We start from the raw sequence: 21742 nt of genomic DNA, 5'->3' as shown, positions 1-21742 counted from the left end.
TCCACATCTAAAAATCTGACACAGTTATACCTCCCACACCGGGAGTAAATGAAGTACCGCACGAGAATGCCTCGCATGACGCCTGACACATAGGAGGTTCTCATTGTATGTCTTCTAGATCTGAACCAGTTGTTGAAGCAAAGCAACAGACATGTCCCCATGTTGCAGAGATGAGAATTGATGGGGAGAAACACCAGGCATGGAGTACAGATGGACGTGGGGTCGTCTTGTATGCACAGGGCAAGGCAGATCAAAGGAAAGAGAGTTAGAGAAGCAAATTCCTGGCAAATTTTGTGGCCAGTAGAAACCACCAGGCCGGAAGTGCTAGTAGCCAATCTCAGGGTTGAGAGGAACAGCGTGGGGCCCAACCTAGGCCTCCCAAGGACACAGAAAAGAGTCATGAAAGGCTCATTTATGGATCAGATTTCTCTCTGGGCTTCAGCAAACTAGACAATACCTGCCTTATTCCCCATCAAAGTGTAACATGAGGATAAAGTGAGATTTTGTAGTGACAGGACTTTATTGGAATCTCGTAAAGTAGTTAATGGAATATACCCATATAGATAAAATTTGAAATTAAAAGTATAAAGATTGGGACTCTGGGTGGTGAACACACACTGTGATATATAGATGATGTGTTACAGAATTGTACACTTGAAACCTATATGTCTTAATAACTTTACTAACCATTGTCACCCCAATAAACTTTAATTTTTAAAGAAAAAAAAGATTGTTATGTGGATCAAAGTCAGTGTCTATTCAATGAGGATGCATGGAACTCCCTAACAATCTGGCATTCAAAAATGCTCATTTTCTAAATCTAAATCCTGCATGGCTGCAGGAAAATTGCATCTCTGTCATGTTTTCAGAGGCCCTCCTCTCTCTACGATTATGCAAAAGTCCTTGGGACTTGTGCAATCTAGAACATTCAGGGAGAGACCCTCCAATCTCCAGACCACCCTGGACTGTGCCAGCCTACCTTGAGGGTGGCATTTCTGCCTCCTTGGAGCCATGTGTGAGCACAGGCAGTTTTTGTCCAGGCCAGGAGCCTCTGTGCCCGGCGTCAGAACTCTCTCTGCTCAGCCCACAGTTGTTCCCTTCAGAAGTCCTGCCTGCTCTACTTTTCTGGAACTTATAAAATTTCTCTGTCCTATCCTTCCTATTCTCTGGGGAAGCTCTCCCAAATTTCTCCTCTCTTCCCTCCCTACTAAGGGCTGCCTCTCCCAACCCTTGAAACCCCATCCTCTCTCAGACAATTCCACTCTGGTCCTGGGGGTGGGCAATTCTGGTTTAAGGGAGCCTGGAAATGTCTGCTTCTGGCTACCTTGTTGGGATGAAGGAAGAGACACTGTCCAGAGAACAAAAATACAGATTTATCTCAGGAAATGATCACATATACACAAGTAGTACATTCTTCACCCTCTTTAAACAAAGTCCGAAGTAAGGTGCCTTGTTTGCATTGAGTTCCATTTTATTTTTAGTACAAGAACCATTTGTTTGGCGAGCAAGCCTGCTGACCACGTGCTCTGACCTCAGTCCCAATACCAACTGGACTAAGGTTTTCCTAGTTGCTGGCTTAGTTGTTTTAGGGGCCGAGAAATTTCTTGAAGATAAATGGGCAATGCTGACTCTATAAAGTGAAGACAGTCCCCACAGAAGGTGAACAAAGAAAGAAGAATATCCCAAGCCCACCCTTCACCCCCTCATGACCTCCCCCTCACGCTGTTTCATTTGGAAAATATTTTGTCTCTCCTTCCTCCTGTTTCTGTGTCACAGCTGTTTATCTTAGAGCCCAAGGTCACCGTCAAGGAACAGGCAAACAACGTTGGTGATTTTTCCTGTGACGTAGGCACAAGGCTGGGGCAAGGCTACAAATCAGGACTTTACTCTGAGATGGAAATAAATCTTCCTGAGGCCTCTGTGCAGAGAGGGGTGCCCTGATTGCTTGGTGAGATGATTTCATGTTATTTTTATGACAGAAGGAAATTCAAGGTCAACAGAGAGAAGAGAAGAAGGCAGGTGGAACTCTTTTTCCAGAGAAAGCTCTAATGCTCCAGGATTGTCTTGCTGTTCAGTGTGGATAAGACAAAAACACAAAAGCATAGCCACAGGTCTGAGGGAAACTGACGAGAGAGACCACCCCCCCATGGAGGTGATGGGACCGGGGTGATGGAGGGGGTGGTAAAGGTGGTCACAGAGAAGTTAGGCTTACCAGTAGTGCATTACATTTTAGGACAGATATATCTTCATGCAATACTTATGCAATTAAAATTAATGCTTAATAGTTTCATTTCATCCAGAAAATATGTGAGGTTTGGAGTAGTAAGTTCTGGATTTAAGACTTGTCTTTTCGGAGACATTCAGCCATCATTTATAGAGCAAGTGTTATATGCCAAGGAGTATGAAGGCACCAAGAGGACAAAGATGAATAAAAATGTCCTTAAATTTAAGATCATAACTTATTAGGTTGGTGCAAAAGTATTTGCACCAACCGAATATCTGAGTCTCAACTTGTCTCTACCATGGGTATGATACTAATTTCTGCTTCATAGAAGTAGAAAGAATATGGGGTTGTCAAGAATATTAAATGAAAGTATAGATATATACTTCTGTTAACTATAATACACTATACAAATGCTCTTTAGAGATTTATTGCAAGCCTTGTTCAAAGGAGAGTTTGAAATGGTAACTTGGTACTAAATCCTTTCTCTTTTTTAAATTTAATAATTTTTTTTTGGAAACACTCAAACATTTCAAAACAGTTACAGAGAATGGTGTGCTAGACCTGTTTAACCATTGGCTCTCCAGACGGGAAAATAAAAAAAGCCCTGGGTTGTAACATTTGCTTATTTCCATGATGTAAATATTTCCACCCCAGCAAATGTCAATCTACCAACATGATGTTACTGAAAGCAGAGTTGGAAAGATAGAAGCGTAATGGGCTCTAGCATACCACCGGCAAAAAACTTTTTCGTGAGCCATTTGAGAATAAGTTGCCAATCTGAGGCGTCATCTCCACAAACACAGACATCCCCCCCACAAACAACTACATTAAAGCTATAAAAAAAAAAGTCAATTAACCCCATCTAACCCAGAGACCCCGTACAAGTTTCACCAGTTGTCTCAGCAATGTCCTGTATAGCAAAAAGATCCAGCCAGAATCACGTGTCGCATTTAGTTGTCAAGCCTCTTTAGACTCCTGAAATCTGGAACAGTTGTTGTCTTTCCTTGACGCCATGACCTTTACATCATAGAAGATTGCAGGCCAGTTGTTTTATCGAATGTCCCTGGATGTTGCACTGACATTTCCTTATGATTCTATTCAGGTTTCGCATCAGGGCAGGAAGATGAGAGAAGCAGGGCTGAGCTCGTCTCACGGCCTCTTACCAGATGGATCGTTATTTAAATCTATCCCGTGTGCTATTGATGATGTTCATTTTTCATCTCTTGATTAAGATGGAGTCTGCCAGGCTTTCCCGCTATGAAGTTCTTCTTTTGCCATTTGCAATGAGTAAGTATTATGTGGGGAGGTACTTTTAGCCAGTGTCAATATCCTGTTCCTCATGACATTTTTTTATTTATTCGGTGATTGATTTCTATCTTTATGGACTCATGGTTTCCAATTTTATTTAATGCGTTTCAATCCGTGATTATCATTTCTTATTTTGATACTAAATTGTCCCTGATTTGGACAGTGTTCTTGGTGCACTTGCTGACTTTCTGGGATAGCCTGGTGTTCCAGGCTGGCCTGGCACTGTCTCCGCTCCAGCCTTGGAATCAGCCTTTCCTCCAAGGCGTCCTGCTTCCTGGGACTCCTTAACGGAGTCCAGAGTGGAGAATGGTATTTAGAAATCAAGGTCTGAGTTGTCTAGTTGTGCTCATTGCATGAGGATGTCACTGCTCCCAGGCCCTTTCAGCAGACAAAGAAATGTACACACAAACACACACACACACACACACACACACACACACATCTATCTGTCTGTATCTGTATCTATCTATCTATCATCTGTGTATCTATGTATCTATCTATCTAAAACCATGAGTTCACACCTGACCTTGAATTCCAATTCAAAACCTCCAAGTTTAATCTAGTTTTCTCCCTTTCCACACTTGGACCTTCTTTCTCCAACAGTGAAATGTTAGGTCTTATATTTCCAATTGTGATATAACACATCCCATAAAATTTACCAGTTTAATGTACAATTCACTGTTTTTAGGATATTCACAAGGTTATACAGCTATCACCATTATTTAATTCCAGAATATTTTCATCCCTCCGAAAAGAAACTCCAAACCCATTAGCTATCACTCCCCAGCCTCCTCCTCCCTCTAGCCCATCAACTTCTAATCTACTTTCGGACTTACACATTTGCTTGTTTTGGATATTATAAATGGGATCAAATAATATGTGACCTTTTCTGTCTGAATTCTTTAATTTAGCACCGTGCTTTCAAGGTTCATCCAGGCTGCAGCATGTATCATTACTTCATTTTTATAGCTAAATGATATGTCATTGTATGAATATACTGCATTTTGTCTATCTGTTCCTCAGCTGATGGACATTTGGGTTGTTTCCACTTTTTTGCTATGAGCACTCATTTACAAGTTTTTTTTTATGTATGAACATGTTTTCAATTACCTTGAGTATATACTTAAGAGTGTAATTGCTGAGTCAGATGGTAATTCTATGTTTTACTTTTTGAGGAACTGCCAAAATGTTTTCCAAAGTGTCTGCATAATTTTCCTTTCCCACCGGCAATGTACGAGGGTTCTAATCTCTTCACATCTTCCCCAGCACCCATTATTGTCTGTCATTTTTATTATAGTCATTCTAGTAGGTGTGAAGTAATATCTCATTGTGGTTTGGGTTTGCATTTTGCTCATGACTAACGATGGTGAGCATCTTTTCGTGTGTTTATTTATCACTCATATATCTTCTTTGGAGAAATGTCTACTCAAAAGACAATTTTCAGTTGGGTTACTTGTCTTTTGACTGGTGAGTTGTAAGGGTCTGTTATATGTTCTGGGTACTAGATCCTTGTCAGATATAGAATTTGCAGGTTTTTGTTGTTGCTATTTGTTATAACTATGGCTATTGTTGGTCTGTTCCATGACTTTTCTGAACTAATTCTGTAAAATCTGGATCTTTGTTGTGTGTGGCCACTAAAATCCTCGCTTGGTAAGCTTAGTGGTCAGCCAACAATTGGACAGAGATTGCCTTAAACATTAGTGACCGATACATCTCCTAGTCTTTGCCAAAGGGCTCTGTGTGTCTGCCAGGGCATACCTTCAACATTCAGCCAGAGAGCTGGCAGCTCTGCCTTAAACCTTCCTGTCAGTGCCTCAAGGACAGACGGAAGTAAGAGTTTACGGTCTTCGCAGGTTTTTTCTGAACACATTCATGCTCTACGTGCTCACAGCCTTACACGTGCATGTAGTTTTTTAGATTCGCAGGAATAGGACAGAGCTTTTCATAGCCTCTGTGACTATCTCATTCCCCAGCTTTTTGGTTTTTGTTTAACTTTTGGGTCAGCCTACTGTTTAGCTCCACTGTTACTCAATACCTCAGACGGCCACAAAGTTACATAATTCCCTCTAAATGTTTCTGACAAATGCCTCTAGATAAAAGACTTGTCACGATGGGTGAGTGGAAGTTAGATCAAATAAAGACAGCTTTGCAAGTGGGGTCTTCCAGGGAACCACCAGACAAGGCAAATAATGACAGTGTTACTTTGAAGGAACTCGAACCACATTATACCTTCCCCTTTGGCTGCCTGGCTGTGGTTTTTCACCATGATTGTGGGCTATTGGTTTTCATGGCTACCACAGAGCTGGAGAGACCAATGGGAATGCACAAGTTAAATTACCATCGAGTGTGCTGTTCTTACCAAGATTTGGCCATTTTTCTTGAATAAATGCTCCCTGCACTGTTGTAAGCCTTTGGTTAATTTCCAGAGTCCTGAAAAATTTGATTCTATTTTTGTTTGTTTTCTTCTCGCTTTTATGAAGGGAAGAAATTTCAGAGGTCTTTACTCAGATATTTTCACTGACATCACCTTGGTCTGATGATTTTTAATATATTTACTTAACTGGTCAATGCCCATATGTCAAATCTCCCAAGTTTGCTACCACCTCCAAGCAGATGTCCTGCTCACCCCACTAAGCTCTGATACCCCACGCTGGAACACCCTACTCACACTGCTGGGCTCTGCCAGCTCACACCAAGTCGTACCTCACACAGATGACCTCCTCCCCATGCTGACCTCTGACTCTGTTCCAGGCTGAACCTGTGTGAACACCCTCCCTGCCCTACTCCAGGTCCCTGTGGCTTCCCATCCCACCCACTACTAGTGGGGACACTTACCTTGCTCTGCCCCACCTCTGGTTTTAGGACTGAATTATTCAGGAAGAGAAGGGAGAGGGGCCAATTTTTTTAAATCTTTTTTTTTAAGACAAGAAACAAAGAATCAGAGCTGCTGAGTAATTTACTCAAGGATATATAGCAAGTGAGGGCAGGGCCCGGAACAGACCCAGGTCAACTGACTCCTGGTAATTCAATTCCTTTTCCACTATAATAGTTAAGAACAATGGCTGTTATTTGATTGAACATTTTCAGGTCGTTCAGATCTCAGCCTAACTGTTACTTCCTGACCACTCAATCTAAATGCCACCCAGTCACTTAGGACCCTGTCACTCTGTTTTAATTCTCCTTATTGCCCTCTCTCCCTCATCATTAACTGATGTTTTTCTTTATTCATTGGCTCTAAGAGCAGGGGCTATGCCTGTCTTGTTCACCACTGTGTCCTAATACCTTTCTCATTAACTGTTTCATAGTTGGTGCTCAATATTTATTTGTTGGACAAATGAATATACCATGTGCGGGGACAGAGCCCCAGAGAGCAGTTTCCAGGCTCTCGGCCTCAAGTGGAAGGGTGTTGGCTCGGGTAGTAGATGGCCGTCAGCTGTAACCATTGAGCCATTGGCCACTAATATAACTGCCACAGCTAAGTTGGGGAGTGGAGGAGAGTCAAGGGAAGTCAGAGAGTCGGTCGGTTGGCAAAAAAGCGGACAGCAGGTCGCACATCGTGTGAACCCCGCCTCCAGTGTGACTGCAGTGGTATGACTCCCCCATCTATGGCTCCGTGGGTGTTCCTTTTTGGCCTCACCATATCCTGTGTTCTTATGTGGGGAGCGGGAGCAGAGACCCCGCAGGCCGCCCCGCACGACACCACGTGCCCAATACAGATTAGTTTTTCTAAACCGTTGTCACAAGAGAGACTCAAAGAGATTAAGTAATTTTCCTAAGGTTACGTGATAGCAAAGGCTTTATTAGTTAAGATTAGGTTTCTGAAAGTGATAATAATAGAACTCCAAATTTTAACTCTGCACATGACTTCCCAAATAAAGACTACATTTTCCACCCTCCTTCCTAGGGAGGAGTGGCCATGTAATTAACTCCTAACTTTCATAAGATGTAAGTGGCATTGATCTGTGCAACTTTGGGGACGTATCCTTAGAGGTGAAGCCAGTGATGGTTGCTGTCCCTTTCCTCCTTTCTGCAGGCTGGAACGCAGACCCAAGCAGCCATCTTGGAGTATGAGGTAAATTTGAGGAGAGGAACCACTTCAGGTAAAGGAAGAAGATAGTCCTCCCTGACACTGTGCTATACCAGCCCCAGATCACCAACCGAGACTCCGTGGGATAGAAAAATAAATTTCTGTTCTGGACTGAATTGTGTTCCCTCGAAATTCATAGGTTGAAGCTCTAATCCCCGCCCCCCATGTGACTGCATTTGGGATAGGGCCTTTAAGGAAGTAATTAAGTTAAATGAGTGCGTAGGGTGAGCCCCTAATCCAATAGAACTGGTATCTTTATAAGAAGCGGAAGACACCAGAGCCCTCCCTCCCTGCACATGCACAGAGGAAAGGCCATGTGAAGACACAGCAAAATGGTAGCCATCTACAAGCCAAGAAAAGGGGCCTCACCAAAAACTCACTTTAATGAGACCTTGATCTTGGCCTTCTAGCCTCCAGAACTCTGAGAAAATAAATCTCTGTTGTAGAAGCTCCCCAGTCTGTGGTATTCTGTTATGGCAGCTCTTAGCCGACGAATACAACTCCTACTTTGTTTAATCCCTTGTAATTTAGCATTTTTGTCAGTGAGGCAAAAAGACAGGGAGGGTAAAGGCTATTCAATAGTCAAAGGAAAACATGGTCTACCACAGAAACATGTCTAACTGTAGATGCTGCTCATCAACAAATATTACTATTTATTAGGTGCCCAGATTTGTTCTAGGCGTTTAGGATACATGAGTGAATCAGAGACAAAGCTTCCTGCCCTCTGGAGAGACGATAAGTCGATTGGGTTTTGTGGTGGTTGCAGTGGGGGAACAGTGGTTTAGTTTTGGACACACAGTTTGAAATGTCAATCACACTTCCAAGTGGGGCGGAGCCTAGACAATCAACAATAAACAGGATAAACACACAAATTGAATAGTATGTTAAAAGGTGATAACTATGCAGGGCAGGGGAGGAGCCTAGAGCAGGATGAGTGGGATGTGGAGTACGAGGTGGAGGAGAGAGATTGTTGTAATAAACAGGGGAGTCAGGGTGGGTTTCTTTGAGTAGATGATATTTCACCAAAGGCTTAACGGGCAAGTAGATATCTGGGGAATGAGAATTCCAGGCAGGGGGAACAGCTAGAGCAAAGGCCCTGAATTTGAATTGGAAGTCAGTGTGCTCGAGTTTGGTGAGAAGAAAGAGAGCAGTGGGGGGTCAGAGAGATAAGCGGACCAGCTTATGGAGAGCCTTGTTGGCCATTACGAGGACTTGGGCTTTTATTCAGAGTGAGCTAAGAGTCACTGCAGGGTTTTGAGTAGAGAGCTGACTTCCATTTTTAAAGGGTAACTGTGGCTGATGTGTTGAGAACGCGTAGGACGTGGGTGGGAGCAGGAGGACCTATCGGGAGGCCATGGCCAAGAAGCCAGGTGAGAGGCAACGGCGGCTCACACAAGGAGAGAAGTGGTCAGATATGGTCTGAAGGGGGAACCAATTAGATTAGAGCCATTTAGATGGAACCACTTAGATTTCTGACCAATTGGTTATGAAATGTGAAAGAAAGAGGAGAGTCAAGGACAACTCCAAGTTTTTAAAATCTGAGCAACTTGAAAGATGGACTCCTCATCAACTGAAAGAAAAGGGAAAGGATGCAGGTAGATTGGGTATTGGGGGGGAGGGGGGGGAAATAGGAGTTCAGTTTTAGACATGCTGAGTTTGAGGTGTCAATCAGATATCCAAAGACAGGTGTGGGCAGTTGGCTATGCAGATTGGGAGTTCAGGAATGAACTTCAGGGCTGGAGACTTACATTTGGGGGTTGTCAGCATCTGGGTGATACATAAACCATGAGATGGATGGTGAGTATAGAGGAAAGGAAGCGGACCAAGGCCTGAGCCTTGGGGTCCTCCAGCAGGAATGGGTCGTGGAGATAAGGAACATCACCAAAGAAGACCTGAGAAGTGACTGGTGAGATAAGAGAAAAAGATTGTGTCCTGGGAGTCAAGTGAAGCAAGGAGGGAGTGACCAACAAGATCCAACGCTGCTCGTGTAAGGGAAGTAAATTAAAAACTAAAGAATTCCCCGTTGGATTTAGCAACGTGAAGGTCATTGTGGGAATGCTGGGGATGAAAGCCCGATTCAAGCAGTTTTAAAAGATAAGAGTGTATACCTAAAATATGTGCATTTCGTTGGATGATAATTTTGTCACAAAAGAAAGAACTGTAAACAAATATTATATATTAAGTAATAACATGCGTACTAAAGTATTTCGAGGGAATTGTACTGATTCCAATTTACTTTGGGATGCATAACAAATTAGATGGATTGATGGGTGGGTAGAGCAATGGATATATGGTTAACTATGTGATGAAACAAGTATAGCAGAATATTGATGGGAGAATCTAGGTATTGGATATACAGGTGTTCACCATAAACTTCTTTCAACTGTACTGTATATATATATTTTAATCTATAATAAAATGTTGAGGGGTGGGGGAAGAGAGTAAGAGGAAAGGAACTAAGAGCTGAGACTATAGGTGACCTTTTCAAGGAATTTTGTTCAAAGAAGACTAAACAAATAGGAAGGCAGCTGGCTAGGGAAGTGGAGTCAAGGAAGTTTGGCTTTTTGAAGATGAGAAAAATAATAGATATCTTTATGCCACTGGGTATGATCCAGAAGAGAAAAAGAATGATGTTGTAGGAAAGAGTAAAGCATTGCCTACGCAATGTCTTTGACCAGACACAAGGGGATGGATCTCGTTCACAAGTGGAGGGGTTGACTTTAGATGAAGCACAGAAGTTCACCTATGGAAACAGGAAGGGAGGCAGAGAATGTGGGGGCAGATGCTGGTGGGTGGGTGGATGGGGAGGGAGAGACTAGGGAAGTGCTCTTCTGATTGTTTCAATATCCCAATAAGTGGACAGCAGGGTCAACAGGTGAGAGTAAGGATGGAGAGGAGGTGAGGATTTGAGGAGAGAGCAGAAAGTGCGAACCACCCATCCTGAAGACAGGAGAATTAATGGACTGAGGGCACAGCAGGTCCTTGCCTGGCAGCATTCAAGTCTCGTTGGAAGGTCGTGGTCAGCATGGCTGTGTGTTTTCCTCCAGCCTTGCTTAGCTTCACTGGTACAGGCATAGAACAGGTAGACAACTGGATTTTCTCAAGGAGTCAAGTGACCATAATAATTGACCATGGAATCATAGCCGGGGAAAGAGAGAGGTGAGGATGTTAAGGCACGAGGGGCCATGAAACGGTGATGGGAGGACGAGAGGTTCCGACATCCGGGGATCGTCAGAGTGAGCTAGAAACACAGGAAGTGGTAAGGAGAGAGTTGGATGCATGGAACTGACATTGTGGCTTATTGACAAAAAGAAAAAATATATATGTGGTCAGGGAGTGACAGACTGAGGTTGGGTGGAGGTCAAGATTACGGGAGGAGGGATGGTCAAGGAACTGAGAGGCCTGAGGCTTGGAAGGGTCATCCGCACATACACTGCAGGCATCACAAATTCAGACTAGAGTCAGGAGAAAAACACAACATTGAGCCAGGAGCCCAGATCGCTGGGAAATGAGGAGGAACGAACCAGAAGTCAGCAGGAAACAGTGCTAATGAGGGGCGGTAGAGTGTTGGCTCTCAGACATGAGCTCCGAAGCTCAGGGGTTTTAGAATGAGGGGAGAGAGAAGGGTTTGTCCATACCAGTCAGGAGCAAGGAGGACACTTGTCCCAGCTGCAGGTCCAGCGGTACAAGGGGCTACGTGAGGAAAAATGGCCACGGCTTGAGAGGGCAGTGGGGCAGCGGTGTCCCAAGGGGGAACCAGGTTCTGTTAGAGCACGTGCGTGAAGGGAACTTACAGGGAAGAAGGCAAGATATGGGCATTTTTGCTGATAACCAACCATGAACTCCAAAGGGAACAGTGGAAGTTTTTCGGAATGGGGGTTGGGGGAGTGGGAGAAGCAGACACAATAAGGCATGATAGATCCTTCTGGAGACGTAGCGAGTTCAAATGTGGGGTAACTTGGGAGTCTGGAGTCCTAGTGGTTATGGCAACACCAGGACAAAGGGTCTCATGAGATGAGCTCTGGGGTGTGAGGCAGACGGTGGTGGTAAGGAAGGAGTGTTGGCAGCAGAGGGCTGGTGTTTGGCGCTCCCTCTTTGCCCCTGAGGGCACATGTTCAGGGTCTCGCCTTGTCAGCAAAGGAGGAATTGCACTCAGTGCTGGTTCAGGAGCCAGACACCCTCAGATTGCATCCTGGCTGCCATTTACTTGCCATGTAATGCCTCTTACCTCTTGGTGACTTAGTTTTCTCACCACTAAGTAGAAATAACATCTATCTCCTAGATGTGTTGGGAGGACTAAATAACTAATCCATGAAAGCATTCAACAAATGCTAGCTCTTGTGAGAGCCACACGGGCAGGGCTCACCTCAAGCCAGGCCACCTCTGGACTTCTCAGTCATGTGAGCCAAGAAATACTCCTTTGTTGTGGGCTATACTAGCTTGAGTAGAGTTTTCTGACTGTTATACCCAAGAGATTCCTGGCACAGACACTCTTTTGATCTCCATTAGGCAGATGAGGAAACTCAGAATCAGAGACGTTAAGTTGGTTGCTTAAAGACACACAGCTAAGATTTGAACACAGGTCTGCCTCAAACACAGCCTGCTCACCACTGATGCAAAGCCCAAGTGATCAGGACCCTCTGTTATTTCTAGTCAAGTCTCTTCCTCCCAAGAGGACTCTGCAAAGGCCAGGCCTGGACATTTTGGGAGCGAGAGGGGCTGGTTTGACAGCCTCCTAACCGTGGGCTAATCGCCCTGCAGAGTAGTTTAATGGGCCGTAAACTACTGTGCTTGGGAGGATTAATTTTCACATGGTTGGGTGGTCCAGATCCAGGTCTGTGCTCCCTGGAGTGTGGTGAGCAGTAGACAGTGGAGAGGTGTTCTCACACAGGCACACGTCGTCTCCACGCCTCCAGTGTCCAGGACAGCATGAGTCAGAGGAGGCGAGAGCCCAGGGGCTTAATCTTGAGAGAAGGATGCCAGGCTACACGGCCACACTCTTCACCCCCACCTCTGTCTTTTGTCCTGTATTTACCAATGCTGCTTCTATTATTTTTTTCTTCATTTCATGTCTTCTTTTTTTCCTACATCTCCTCTGTCCATAAATGTTTTCAAATCATTTACAGAAAATATATACAAGTGGAATATGAACACGAAGATCAGACATCAGGACCAGGGAAACCATAAATTAGAACAAGAAGTATAAACTAAGGGGATGGGGATGGCCTGCAGCACCACCCACACCAAATGTGATATTTCATAGTTGCTGTGGTTGAGCTTCCTGGTGGCCAAAGCAAAAATGGGAAACAGTCAATTATGTAGTTCAGAATATCTGAACAATGTGGATAGACACAATGTGCACTCAGAGGAAACAAAGTTTTTTTCCAGCACTCAGGCCCTCCCCCACAAAATTTTTCATACGTGTGTACAGGTGTTCCTGGCCACATCCCCAAAGATACATGCAGTAACAGGTTTCATAAGCCTATTTCTTAGAGTACCCTTTGAAGAAAGCCAACAAAATAGCCCCGAAATAGAACTCATAAGAACCTCTAGAAAACATAGTCATATGCAAGTTTCTAATGGTTTAGCTTGATCCAATAGCATTTCCCAAACTCTTTCTCAGAACCTCAGAGTTATCCACAGCATTAATAACTGTTCTACCAGAAGAGGGTTCCACAGGCAGATAAGGTCAAAATAAAATCAGAATTAAACAAAATCAGGTTTTTTAACTGGAGGATCTCCGAGAGCTTTTAACACTCACATGTCCATGTGACTCGAAGTTCGATGGAACCCTCCTCTCCATCCACTCCATATTCTTTCCAGGAGCACCTTTTAGAAGCTCACAGAGAGCTAGAGACCATGTTTGAGATGCGTGGCCCACACTTTGAGAAATGCTGATCGACGGGAATGGCTGAGCTAAACTCTTCCAGATAAAAGTCCTCTCAATCAGGCATTTGACAGAGTTAGCCACCTGTGGGGACAGAGCCAGGAGTGCAATTTTCAGTCTCTCGACCGCACATGGAAAGGTGCTGGCTCAGGTAGTAAATGGCCATCAACTGTGACTGGATGGCCATCAGCTGTGGCTAGTTGGCCGTCAGCTGTAACCAGTGAGCCATTGGCCACTAATATAACTGCTGTGGCTACGCTAGCAGCAAATGGGGGCTAGCAAGAAGATGGTGGCTGAGCTAGCAAGAGCAAATTGCAGTTAGCACGGCGGATTGCAGTTAGCAAGTGAGGTTGTTTGGCAGAGACAAGTGGACGACAGTTTGCGGATAGTGTGGCTCCTGTTTCCTGTGTCTCCAACCCAGCTGCCAGCGAGACTATAGTGGTATGACTCCCCTGTCTATGGCTCCATGGGTGTTCCTTTTTGGCCTCACCATATCCTGTATTCTTATGTGGGGAGGGTGACTAGAGCCCCCGCCTGACACCCTGCATGACACCACCTGATACATTAAGGCAATGGTGTCTGACATGGCCCAGACTTTGGCTCTTCTCTTACTCTCGTGATGAAATAAGAATGTCTCTTCCTCAAACTCCTCCTTTCCAGGACTCACACTCTTAGTCCAAACAACTAGAGGACACACACTAGAGATTGCATAGAGGATGAAGATGAGAACTTCTCACAGCCCGTGCGATGCTCCATCTCCACCAGGTGGGGCCAGGTGTGCTCCCGGGGGGACCTGGGACAGATGCAAAGGTGGGGTTCCCTTTGCCTACTGGCTTAGCTGCATGGAGCTGAAGAAGCAGTTAAAGGAATGGAGTCTCAAAGACACGCTGGATGTGTCCCAGGAGATCGTCAGAAGTAGGTCAAGGAAGAGTTCCAAGTGGAAGTCTGAACTAGAGCTGGCCAACGAGATGAGGGAGGGCGGGGGACAGAAAAGGCAGTGTCATGCAGGGTCTCCAATCCCTCTCCCCACATAAGAACACAAGATATGGTGAGGCCAAAAAGGAACACCCACGGAGATAAAACCCTTCGGTGATCTGTTCAACCAGCATTTCTTAAAGAAAACTGAATGTGGGCAGAATCGGGAGTGTAGCCCAAAGCGAGTCTATCTCAGGGGAAGTACAAAATATCTCTGGAGCCTTAAAATGTTAAATTCATCAGGTTTCTCATTCTGCTCTGCGTTATATTTGTACTTGCTGTAATATTAGAATTTGAAAACTTAGAGTCCTTCCAAAACTCCAAATAAAACATAATTGTTTTTTTTTAATTGCTGTACAAATATGAGCTCATTCATTCTCAGTAAAAACCTTTTATTTTCCTTTCGAAATGCTGTTTCTTCCACAGTGTGACTTCAAATACCCCAGGGGTTATAAGGAGTTTGAGAAACACTGCCTCAGTGGGGTTAGAATTCCACACCCAGCTGCAAGTGGGGGAACCAGAGCCAGTTCTCTTGAGATGGACGCCTTGGAATCCCACGGGCTGGCAACCACAGACCCACGCCCTACAAGACATTTCTGATCTGAGTCTTAGGCCCTGTCTCAAGTTCATTGGGAAAGGAGTGAGGGAGCAGTGATGTCATGAGGTCAAACTGTCAGATCCATGCCTGACCTCTGATCTTGGCTGACCCACCCTCACTCCACACTCCACTGGCCTCAGAGAGCTGTGTCACAGCACACGGCCCATCACCCTGGCTCTTCCCCCCGGGGCTGGCTGATGTCCTGGCTCACACTCTTATTCCAGAATTCCTGTCTCTGTGCTCCTCAGAACCCAGCTGGCAATACCTCCATCTACCGCCAAGCATCTGTGTGTCTGAGGATGGATTGTTGGGGAGACGGAGGAAGGGGATTTGGAACCAAAATGACGACACCAGGATAAGGAAGATGGAGTACGGCGAGGGGGCAATGACGCAAAAGAGAACGTGAGCGCCTCAGGCACCAACCGCAGGAAGTGGGACACTGCACTTGGTTTTCTTTTTCTGCTTTTTATGAACAATTATGTTTAAAGAAAATCGCGATTATTGTAAAACAAGAAAAAAAAGAATTACTGATGAACATAAAAAAATAGATACCGTAATCAGCAATCCCAGAGCCCACAGAGAACCAGTTCTAATTTTGATATATCCCTTTAGACTTCTTTCTGTGCCTACTTCACAAAAATGTTTTCTTCTGTGAAAATGGGACCCTGCTGTTTATATTTTGGCAAAGTGTATGTGTGCTCAATAGCTTGTCACACGTCTGTTTCACATGTGAATAAATACACTTCCGATCATTCATGAAGGTCGTGTGGTGTTTTGTCATATGAACAAGCCATATTTTAGTTCATCGGTTCCCACGAGTGGCATGTGGAGGTGTTTTTCCACTTTCCACTGTTAACAGTCCTGAGATGAGCATCCTCGGACACGTGTTTTTCCTGTCCTGCCCTTTCAAAGCTGCAACCTGCATGTTAGCTTCTCTAGCTGCCTGTTTGGCTGAAGAGCATCAGACTACTGTTCAGACTGCCACACGATGAGTTGTTTATGAAGCTGATTTAAGCTGTGAAGGTTGGCACTCTCAGCTGATGACCGACTTTTGTCATGAAACCACTTTTGTCCAACTCAGAATTATCGAAGTGCATCTACTCCTGAGGTTACAGAAACCAGATAACAAGCCCCGAAGCCCACACTTTTTTGAATTTGGAATGATTCTAGGGTCCTGACCCATTTCTCACTGCCACCTCTAAACTGCTGTGGGGACAGGGTCCCAGAGAGCAGTTTCCAGGCTCTCGATTTCATGTGGAAAGGTGCTGGCTCGGGTAGTAGTTGGCCATCAGCTTTTACCGGTTAGCTATCAGCCACTGATATAACTGCCGAGGCTAAGCTAGCAAGCGCGGATTGCAGTTAGCAAGGGGTTGGTGGGTTGGCAGAGTAGTGGACGGCAGATTGCGGATCGTGTGGTTCCTGCTTCCTGTTTCTCCAACCCAACCGCCAGCGAGATTATAGTGGTATGACCCCCCCCCAACCGTGGCCCTGGAAGGGATCAATTACATCAGTTACAAAGCAAGGTGCATAAATTACTGAGTGCCCCTGAGCAGATGTGGATGGAGGTGGGGGCTAAAGTAAGCTCCGTAATTTCCTATAGTGTGATTGTCTCCATTTTAGCAAATTTAAAAAAAAAAACAACTGAGCCTCAATGAAGTGGAAATGACTGGTCTAAGGTCCCCCAGCTCGTAAGGTGACAGGAGCTGGATTTCTAACTATAAAGCCAGTGCAGACGATAGGTAAGCAGAGGCACCTTTCAGAAACAAAGTGGTTCCCAAGCTCAGATAGTAAGAGGGGCACAAGAGGAAGGAACGTGCTGTCAAAAGCTGTTCATTTCTCAGGGAACGGAAGGAACTTTGTCAAAGGAACTTTCATGTTCTACTTTATACATTTCTGTACTATTGGGTGGTTATAACCAATATATTTTTCTTCGTGCTGGTCGCCCAACAACATCAAAGGGTTATTCTTTAGACACTCAGCCCAAATAACTACGCTTGGTCTGATTTCAACCTCACCCAGCTACCTTCTTGATTATTGGGCTTTCCTGCAAAGCTGACTCTCTGAGAGAGGGGGCACTGGCCAAGCTGACATCATTGTTGTCCACCTGCATTTCTATTTCTCATTATAAGTGAATGCAGCTCAACAAATGTTTTCTCCTCCTATCCTCAACCCTTCCTAGGGTTTAGCAAACAGAAAGGAGCATTATATATGCAAGTCAACGCAGAGGAAAGAAGCAGAGTCTCTTTTAGCATAGTGACACACAGGCAATAGTACACGCTTGGCCGGGTACAAGCTGATTGTCTGCTCGATGTTTGAGCCTGTGTCAGACAGCAAGTAAAGGTTTCTTCATCTATTGCTGTGTTATTATTTCCCTTGCAAGGGACAGAAATCCAATTCATGATGGCTTAAGAATGAAAACTGGGGCAGATTTTATAGGTTAATATAATTTAAAAAGCCAAAGATAGAGAGTTGTGGCTTCAGGCATGGCTGGATCCAGGCATTCAAACAATGTCATCAGGCCTTTTACTGACTCGTTCCTTGTCTTTTTTTTGTGCTGACCTTGTTTTTAGGCAAGTTCTTTGCACACCATGGCCAAGGCAGCCCCAGAGCTCCATCTCCTCATTTGGAAACCAAGCAATTGGAGAAATTTCTCAGTTAGTTCCAATAGAAATTTCAGAATTGAATATCAATGGCTTGGCTTAGATCACATGTCTATGTCAGAACCAACTGTTGCAGCCAGTGGAGTGGAATATGCTCATCGGTCTGCCCTGAATCACATCACCTCCCCTTTCCACAGAGCTGAGGACCACACAGGATAGCAGTGGTGAGCAGTGGTTACCCAAAGGGAAAAAAAGCCACTATGGAAGGTAAAATGAATACTTGGGATGGGGAGAAAATAGATGCCCGAAGCTAGATCTGGTGCCCCCTTCAGCTTGATCTGGAGGGAAAGAAATAACTGATAGTCAGACTGAAGGCTTGAGGAGAAGAGACGTGATGGCCGGGGTGGGGGTGGGGTGTTAGATTTCAGAGATAGAGGAACCCAGGGGGAAGGTGAAGCAAGAGGGCTGTGCCTGCCCCTTGGGGTTAGGGAAAGAGTTGGATCAGAAGAGCTGGACTCTGTAGACCTCAACAGGTGACACGAGCAGATTACTCCACGTGTCCTTGCAGATTTGTTGTGGCCTCAGTGAGGCAATTGTTTGAGGGAGTGGATTGTGCCACCCGCCCTCTGACGTTCGGGGCAAGGTAAAGAGATCACGTTTTCTTAACGGCTATGCTGCTTATATCTGTCAGTCTCACATGAGTCCTCTTAGCTTGAGTCAGCTTTCTGGAAGCCAATTGCCTCCAACAAACTGACCAGATTGAGTTTCTGGGCCCATGAAGCTGGGAACCCGACCTTGGACGCTGGTAGATTCCACATGCTCCTGCCCCAGGGAAGGCCCCTTGGCGGGCAGCCAGCTGACCTGCCCTGGCCACACCCTACTTTGGCTTTCAGGCCTCCAGTGCCTTCTTTATAGCGCTGTGCCAGGATTCCAGGAGACCGCAGATAAGATCCCGGACATGGGGCTTCCTCAGAATAGGCCAAATAAATGGCAGCTCTTCCTCTCACCATTGGGTGTGCAGTGTGCCTAGCACACAACTAATGGCACCTGCTGTCAGGTACGTGAAGCGCACAGCAGGGTATGGATGAGATGCTTGAGAATCGGTTAGCTGTTAATACAACAGTCGTGACTTTAGAGGAGCATACTGCAGTAGCTGCTGCGAATTAGCCGTGAGATGGTTTGTTATTTTCTGTGTTTGGCTGGGCTTTCTGCCCCCTGCTACTCAGAATACTTTCCTATCACTCCTCTCTTCTTCTTCTTTTTTTTTTAAATTAAAGTTTATTGGGGTGACAATTGTTAGTAAAGTGACATAGACTTCAGGTGTACAATTCTGACAAACAAATGAAGGAACAAATACTCGGCTTTTCTTCAGGAGGCCACCTGCTTGCAAATGTGCTCAAAGCACAAATTTTTGGACGATCCTGACATCCAAAAGATTTTGTCTGAGATTCCCCCCTGTAGTGGTGTTTCTCAAAGTGGGGTCCCCCAGTCCACCTGTGTTAAAATCATGACGATGTCTGTTAACTGTGCCTTCTTCGATCCCATCCAAACCTACCGAATCTCAGTCTCTGGGTTTGGGGCCCAGAGAGCTGCACTTTAAAAGGCTCCAGGGGTGGTGGGAATTCTAAGGCATCCTAAAGCTCACAGGCACTCATGAGTCACCCGGCTCCAAGAGGAAAATCCTGATTCACTCGTAGGCCCTGCCCACTTTGGCCCTTCTATCAGGTAATTCAAAGTCTCCAGGCCTGCAAGTTACTGATTAACCCTAGGTTTCTAGAAAAGAAATAATAACAATACCTGAAGGGACAACACAAACCCAGAAACAAGCTGAGCAGCCCTGGGAGAGTGGCCAGACGGTTGTTGTCACCAGGCACCTTACAAGAAGGAAACGGAGGCTTGATACACCCAGTCTAAGGTCAGACTACATCCAGGTCCCAGCGGCACCCGCTGACTGACGCTCCTTGTCTGTGCCCAGGCCCTGAGCTGCCACGTCCCACTGGCTCCCATGCCCAGAATGGCCTGCACTGAGGTCCCGCAGCAGCCAGCACCCCAGCAGCCCCAGCCCATCTCTGCAGGAGCCACCACCACCAACACTGCAGTTTCTGCTGGGGGTCATCGTGGGTCCACGGATCGTGACCTGGAATGCCTGGTGTGCCGGGAGCCCTACAGCTGTGCCCGACTTCCTAAGCTGCTGGGCTGCCAGCACTGCTTCTGTGTTGTCTGCCTGAAGCTTCTGCTGTGTGTGCAGGACGACACCTGGTCCGTCACCTGCCCACTGTGCCGTAAGGCCACCACCGTCCCCGGAGGCCTCATCTGCAGCCTGCGTGACCAGGAGGCCTTGGTGGGGCGGCTAGCCCGGCCATGCTCAGAGGTGTGGCTCTGTCCTCAGGGGCTGCTGAGTCCTGCCACCTTGACAGCAGGGCTCCCCGGCTTGGCAGGAGAGGATGGGCAGGAGGCGGCAAGTGCCAACCGCGTGGCAGCCCGGCGCCTGGTGGCACACCTGCTCCTACTGGTCTTGCTCATCATCCTCATCCTGCCCTTCATCTACCCCAGCCTCATCCAGTGGGCACTCATCGCCATCATTGCCCTGGTCTTGCTGATGGCTGCCCTCTTCTGCTGTCACCCCAGCAGCCAGGGTGGCTGCCGGTCCTCCCCCAGGACTCTCTTCTGCAGAGAGCAGAAACACAGCGAGATCTCTTCTGTTGCCTGAGTGCAGCCCGCCCAGGCCCCATTACTCTCACAGTGAACAGGGTAAGGGGCCGTGATGTAAGACCGGCTCCCTCGGGAGATGAAATGCCAGCCAGACTTGCAAGCCAAAGCCAGATTGGCTGTCTTGGGTCAAGAACTACGTGCTTGGATGACAGACTCATACCTGTCCACGGTACAGCACAGCTAACCTGTTTGGGGTGGGGACCAGGCACAAATGAGTTGCATAACAGATACAAGGCAGGGGGGCTTCTGTTCCTCTTATTACAATGTTCCTGGTTTTTCTTTCTATGCCTTGATGAAAGTATTACAATATTGACAATATTGAAGAACAAACAGAACCAGAACTCCTTTTTTGTTTTGCAATTTATGTAGCTGGTTTTATTTTCTTGCTGGGTTTTGGTTCGGTTTTATATGTGTGTTTGGTGCAATTTGTTCATGTTTCTGCCTCTTACACGGTTTCCCTCCTGGGAAGTTGGAGCCCAGGGGAAGTCCTCCTGTGCCCCCTCCATTGCTGCCATATCGTGCCCATCACACCTTACCAAAGGTCCCTGCAGCTTGGGTCTCCCATTGAGTCACCCCCAAGGAAGGAAGGAAAGAACTTGTGTGGGGAAGTGGTACTTTGATGCTGCCGGGGAGTTCCCACATTAAGACAGCAGAGCTGGGGACCAGAGGAGGGGACGCAGGTAGGTCTGGGAATTAATTTGCCCCAGCATCTCCACCAGGATTTCCCTGTTATCGGGCCCTGATTTAACAGAGAATCTCAGAGCAACAAGAGCTTCCCCGCACCACCATCCCTCACAGCAGACCCTGCTGCCCATCTAATGTACAGTCCCCCACTCCAGGATCAAAGCGTATGGGTGCTGCTTTCTTTATTACGGCATCTCGATTCCCATTTGAGCTTTGGTCGTAAAGATAAGAGGCCCCATAAATGCAATGGTCCTCTTCAATAACCCGACTTTTTCTGCCTTGCTCTGAGAGTCATTCATCTGAAAGGCTTTTGTGTCTTTTCTCGACTATTTCTGCTCCGTAACGTAGAGGAGGCTTCTGCTGGCGGGATGATCTTATATGGTCACCCAGGCCAGGCCTCAGCCAGGGAGCCCCGAGGGGTGCAGGGCAGTGGAGGGTGGGAGCTGACATGTTATTTCCTTGCAAAGGCCCCTTCATTGGGAAGTAGACGTGGAGCCTCAGAGAGCTCGCTGAGCACAGTCCATTGTCCTTCCCTGCCCCCTGTCCTCCCGGTAGAATGACAGTTCCAGGTTGGAGACTTGTTTAGAGTGACTGTACCCTGTCGGAGGTGGGGGGCATGAGAACTCTGCCTCGGCAGCACAGGGACTGATCACGCCCCTGTGGTTCT

At 46.2% G+C, this 21742-nt stretch overlaps 1 protein-coding gene and 1 long non-coding RNA gene across 2 annotated transcripts; both read left to right on the top strand.

Moving 5' to 3' along the window:
* The first annotated feature begins 3192 nt into the window (after window positions 1-3192).
* Window positions 3193-15839, top strand: LOC148755402 (uncharacterized). Its single transcript, XR_016018460.1, has 2 exons — window positions 3193-3511; window positions 15328-15839. It is a non-coding gene; the product is annotated as an uncharacterized LOC148755402 (long non-coding RNA).
* A 3663-nt stretch (window positions 15840-19502) lies between these two features.
* Window positions 19503-20711, top strand: RNF186 (ring finger protein 186). The gene has a single exon (XM_088789922.1). The coding sequence runs from the start codon at window positions 19685-19687 to the stop codon at window positions 20387-20389; it is 705 nt and encodes a 234-aa protein (XP_088646048.1). The 5' UTR covers window positions 19503-19684; the 3' UTR covers window positions 20390-20711.
* Window positions 20712-21742: the final 1031 nt, after the last annotated feature.

Source organism: Rhinolophus sinicus, chromosome 14 (genome assembly GCF_057876585.1).
Source record: "Rhinolophus sinicus isolate RSI-liver-muscle chromosome 14, RSI-T2T, whole genome shotgun sequence".
NCBI lineage: Eukaryota > Metazoa > Chordata > Mammalia > Chiroptera > Rhinolophidae > Rhinolophus > Rhinolophus sinicus.
The sequence above is the reverse complement of the archived record's forward strand: the minus strand, read 5'-3'. Positions and strand labels throughout refer to the sequence as shown.

Bases quoted from the DNA above. Each gene is read 5' to 3' on its own strand.
- RNF186 (XM_088789922.1), top strand. From the start codon at position 19,685: ATGCCCAGAATGGCCTGCACTGAGGTCCCGCAGCAGCCAGCACCCCAG.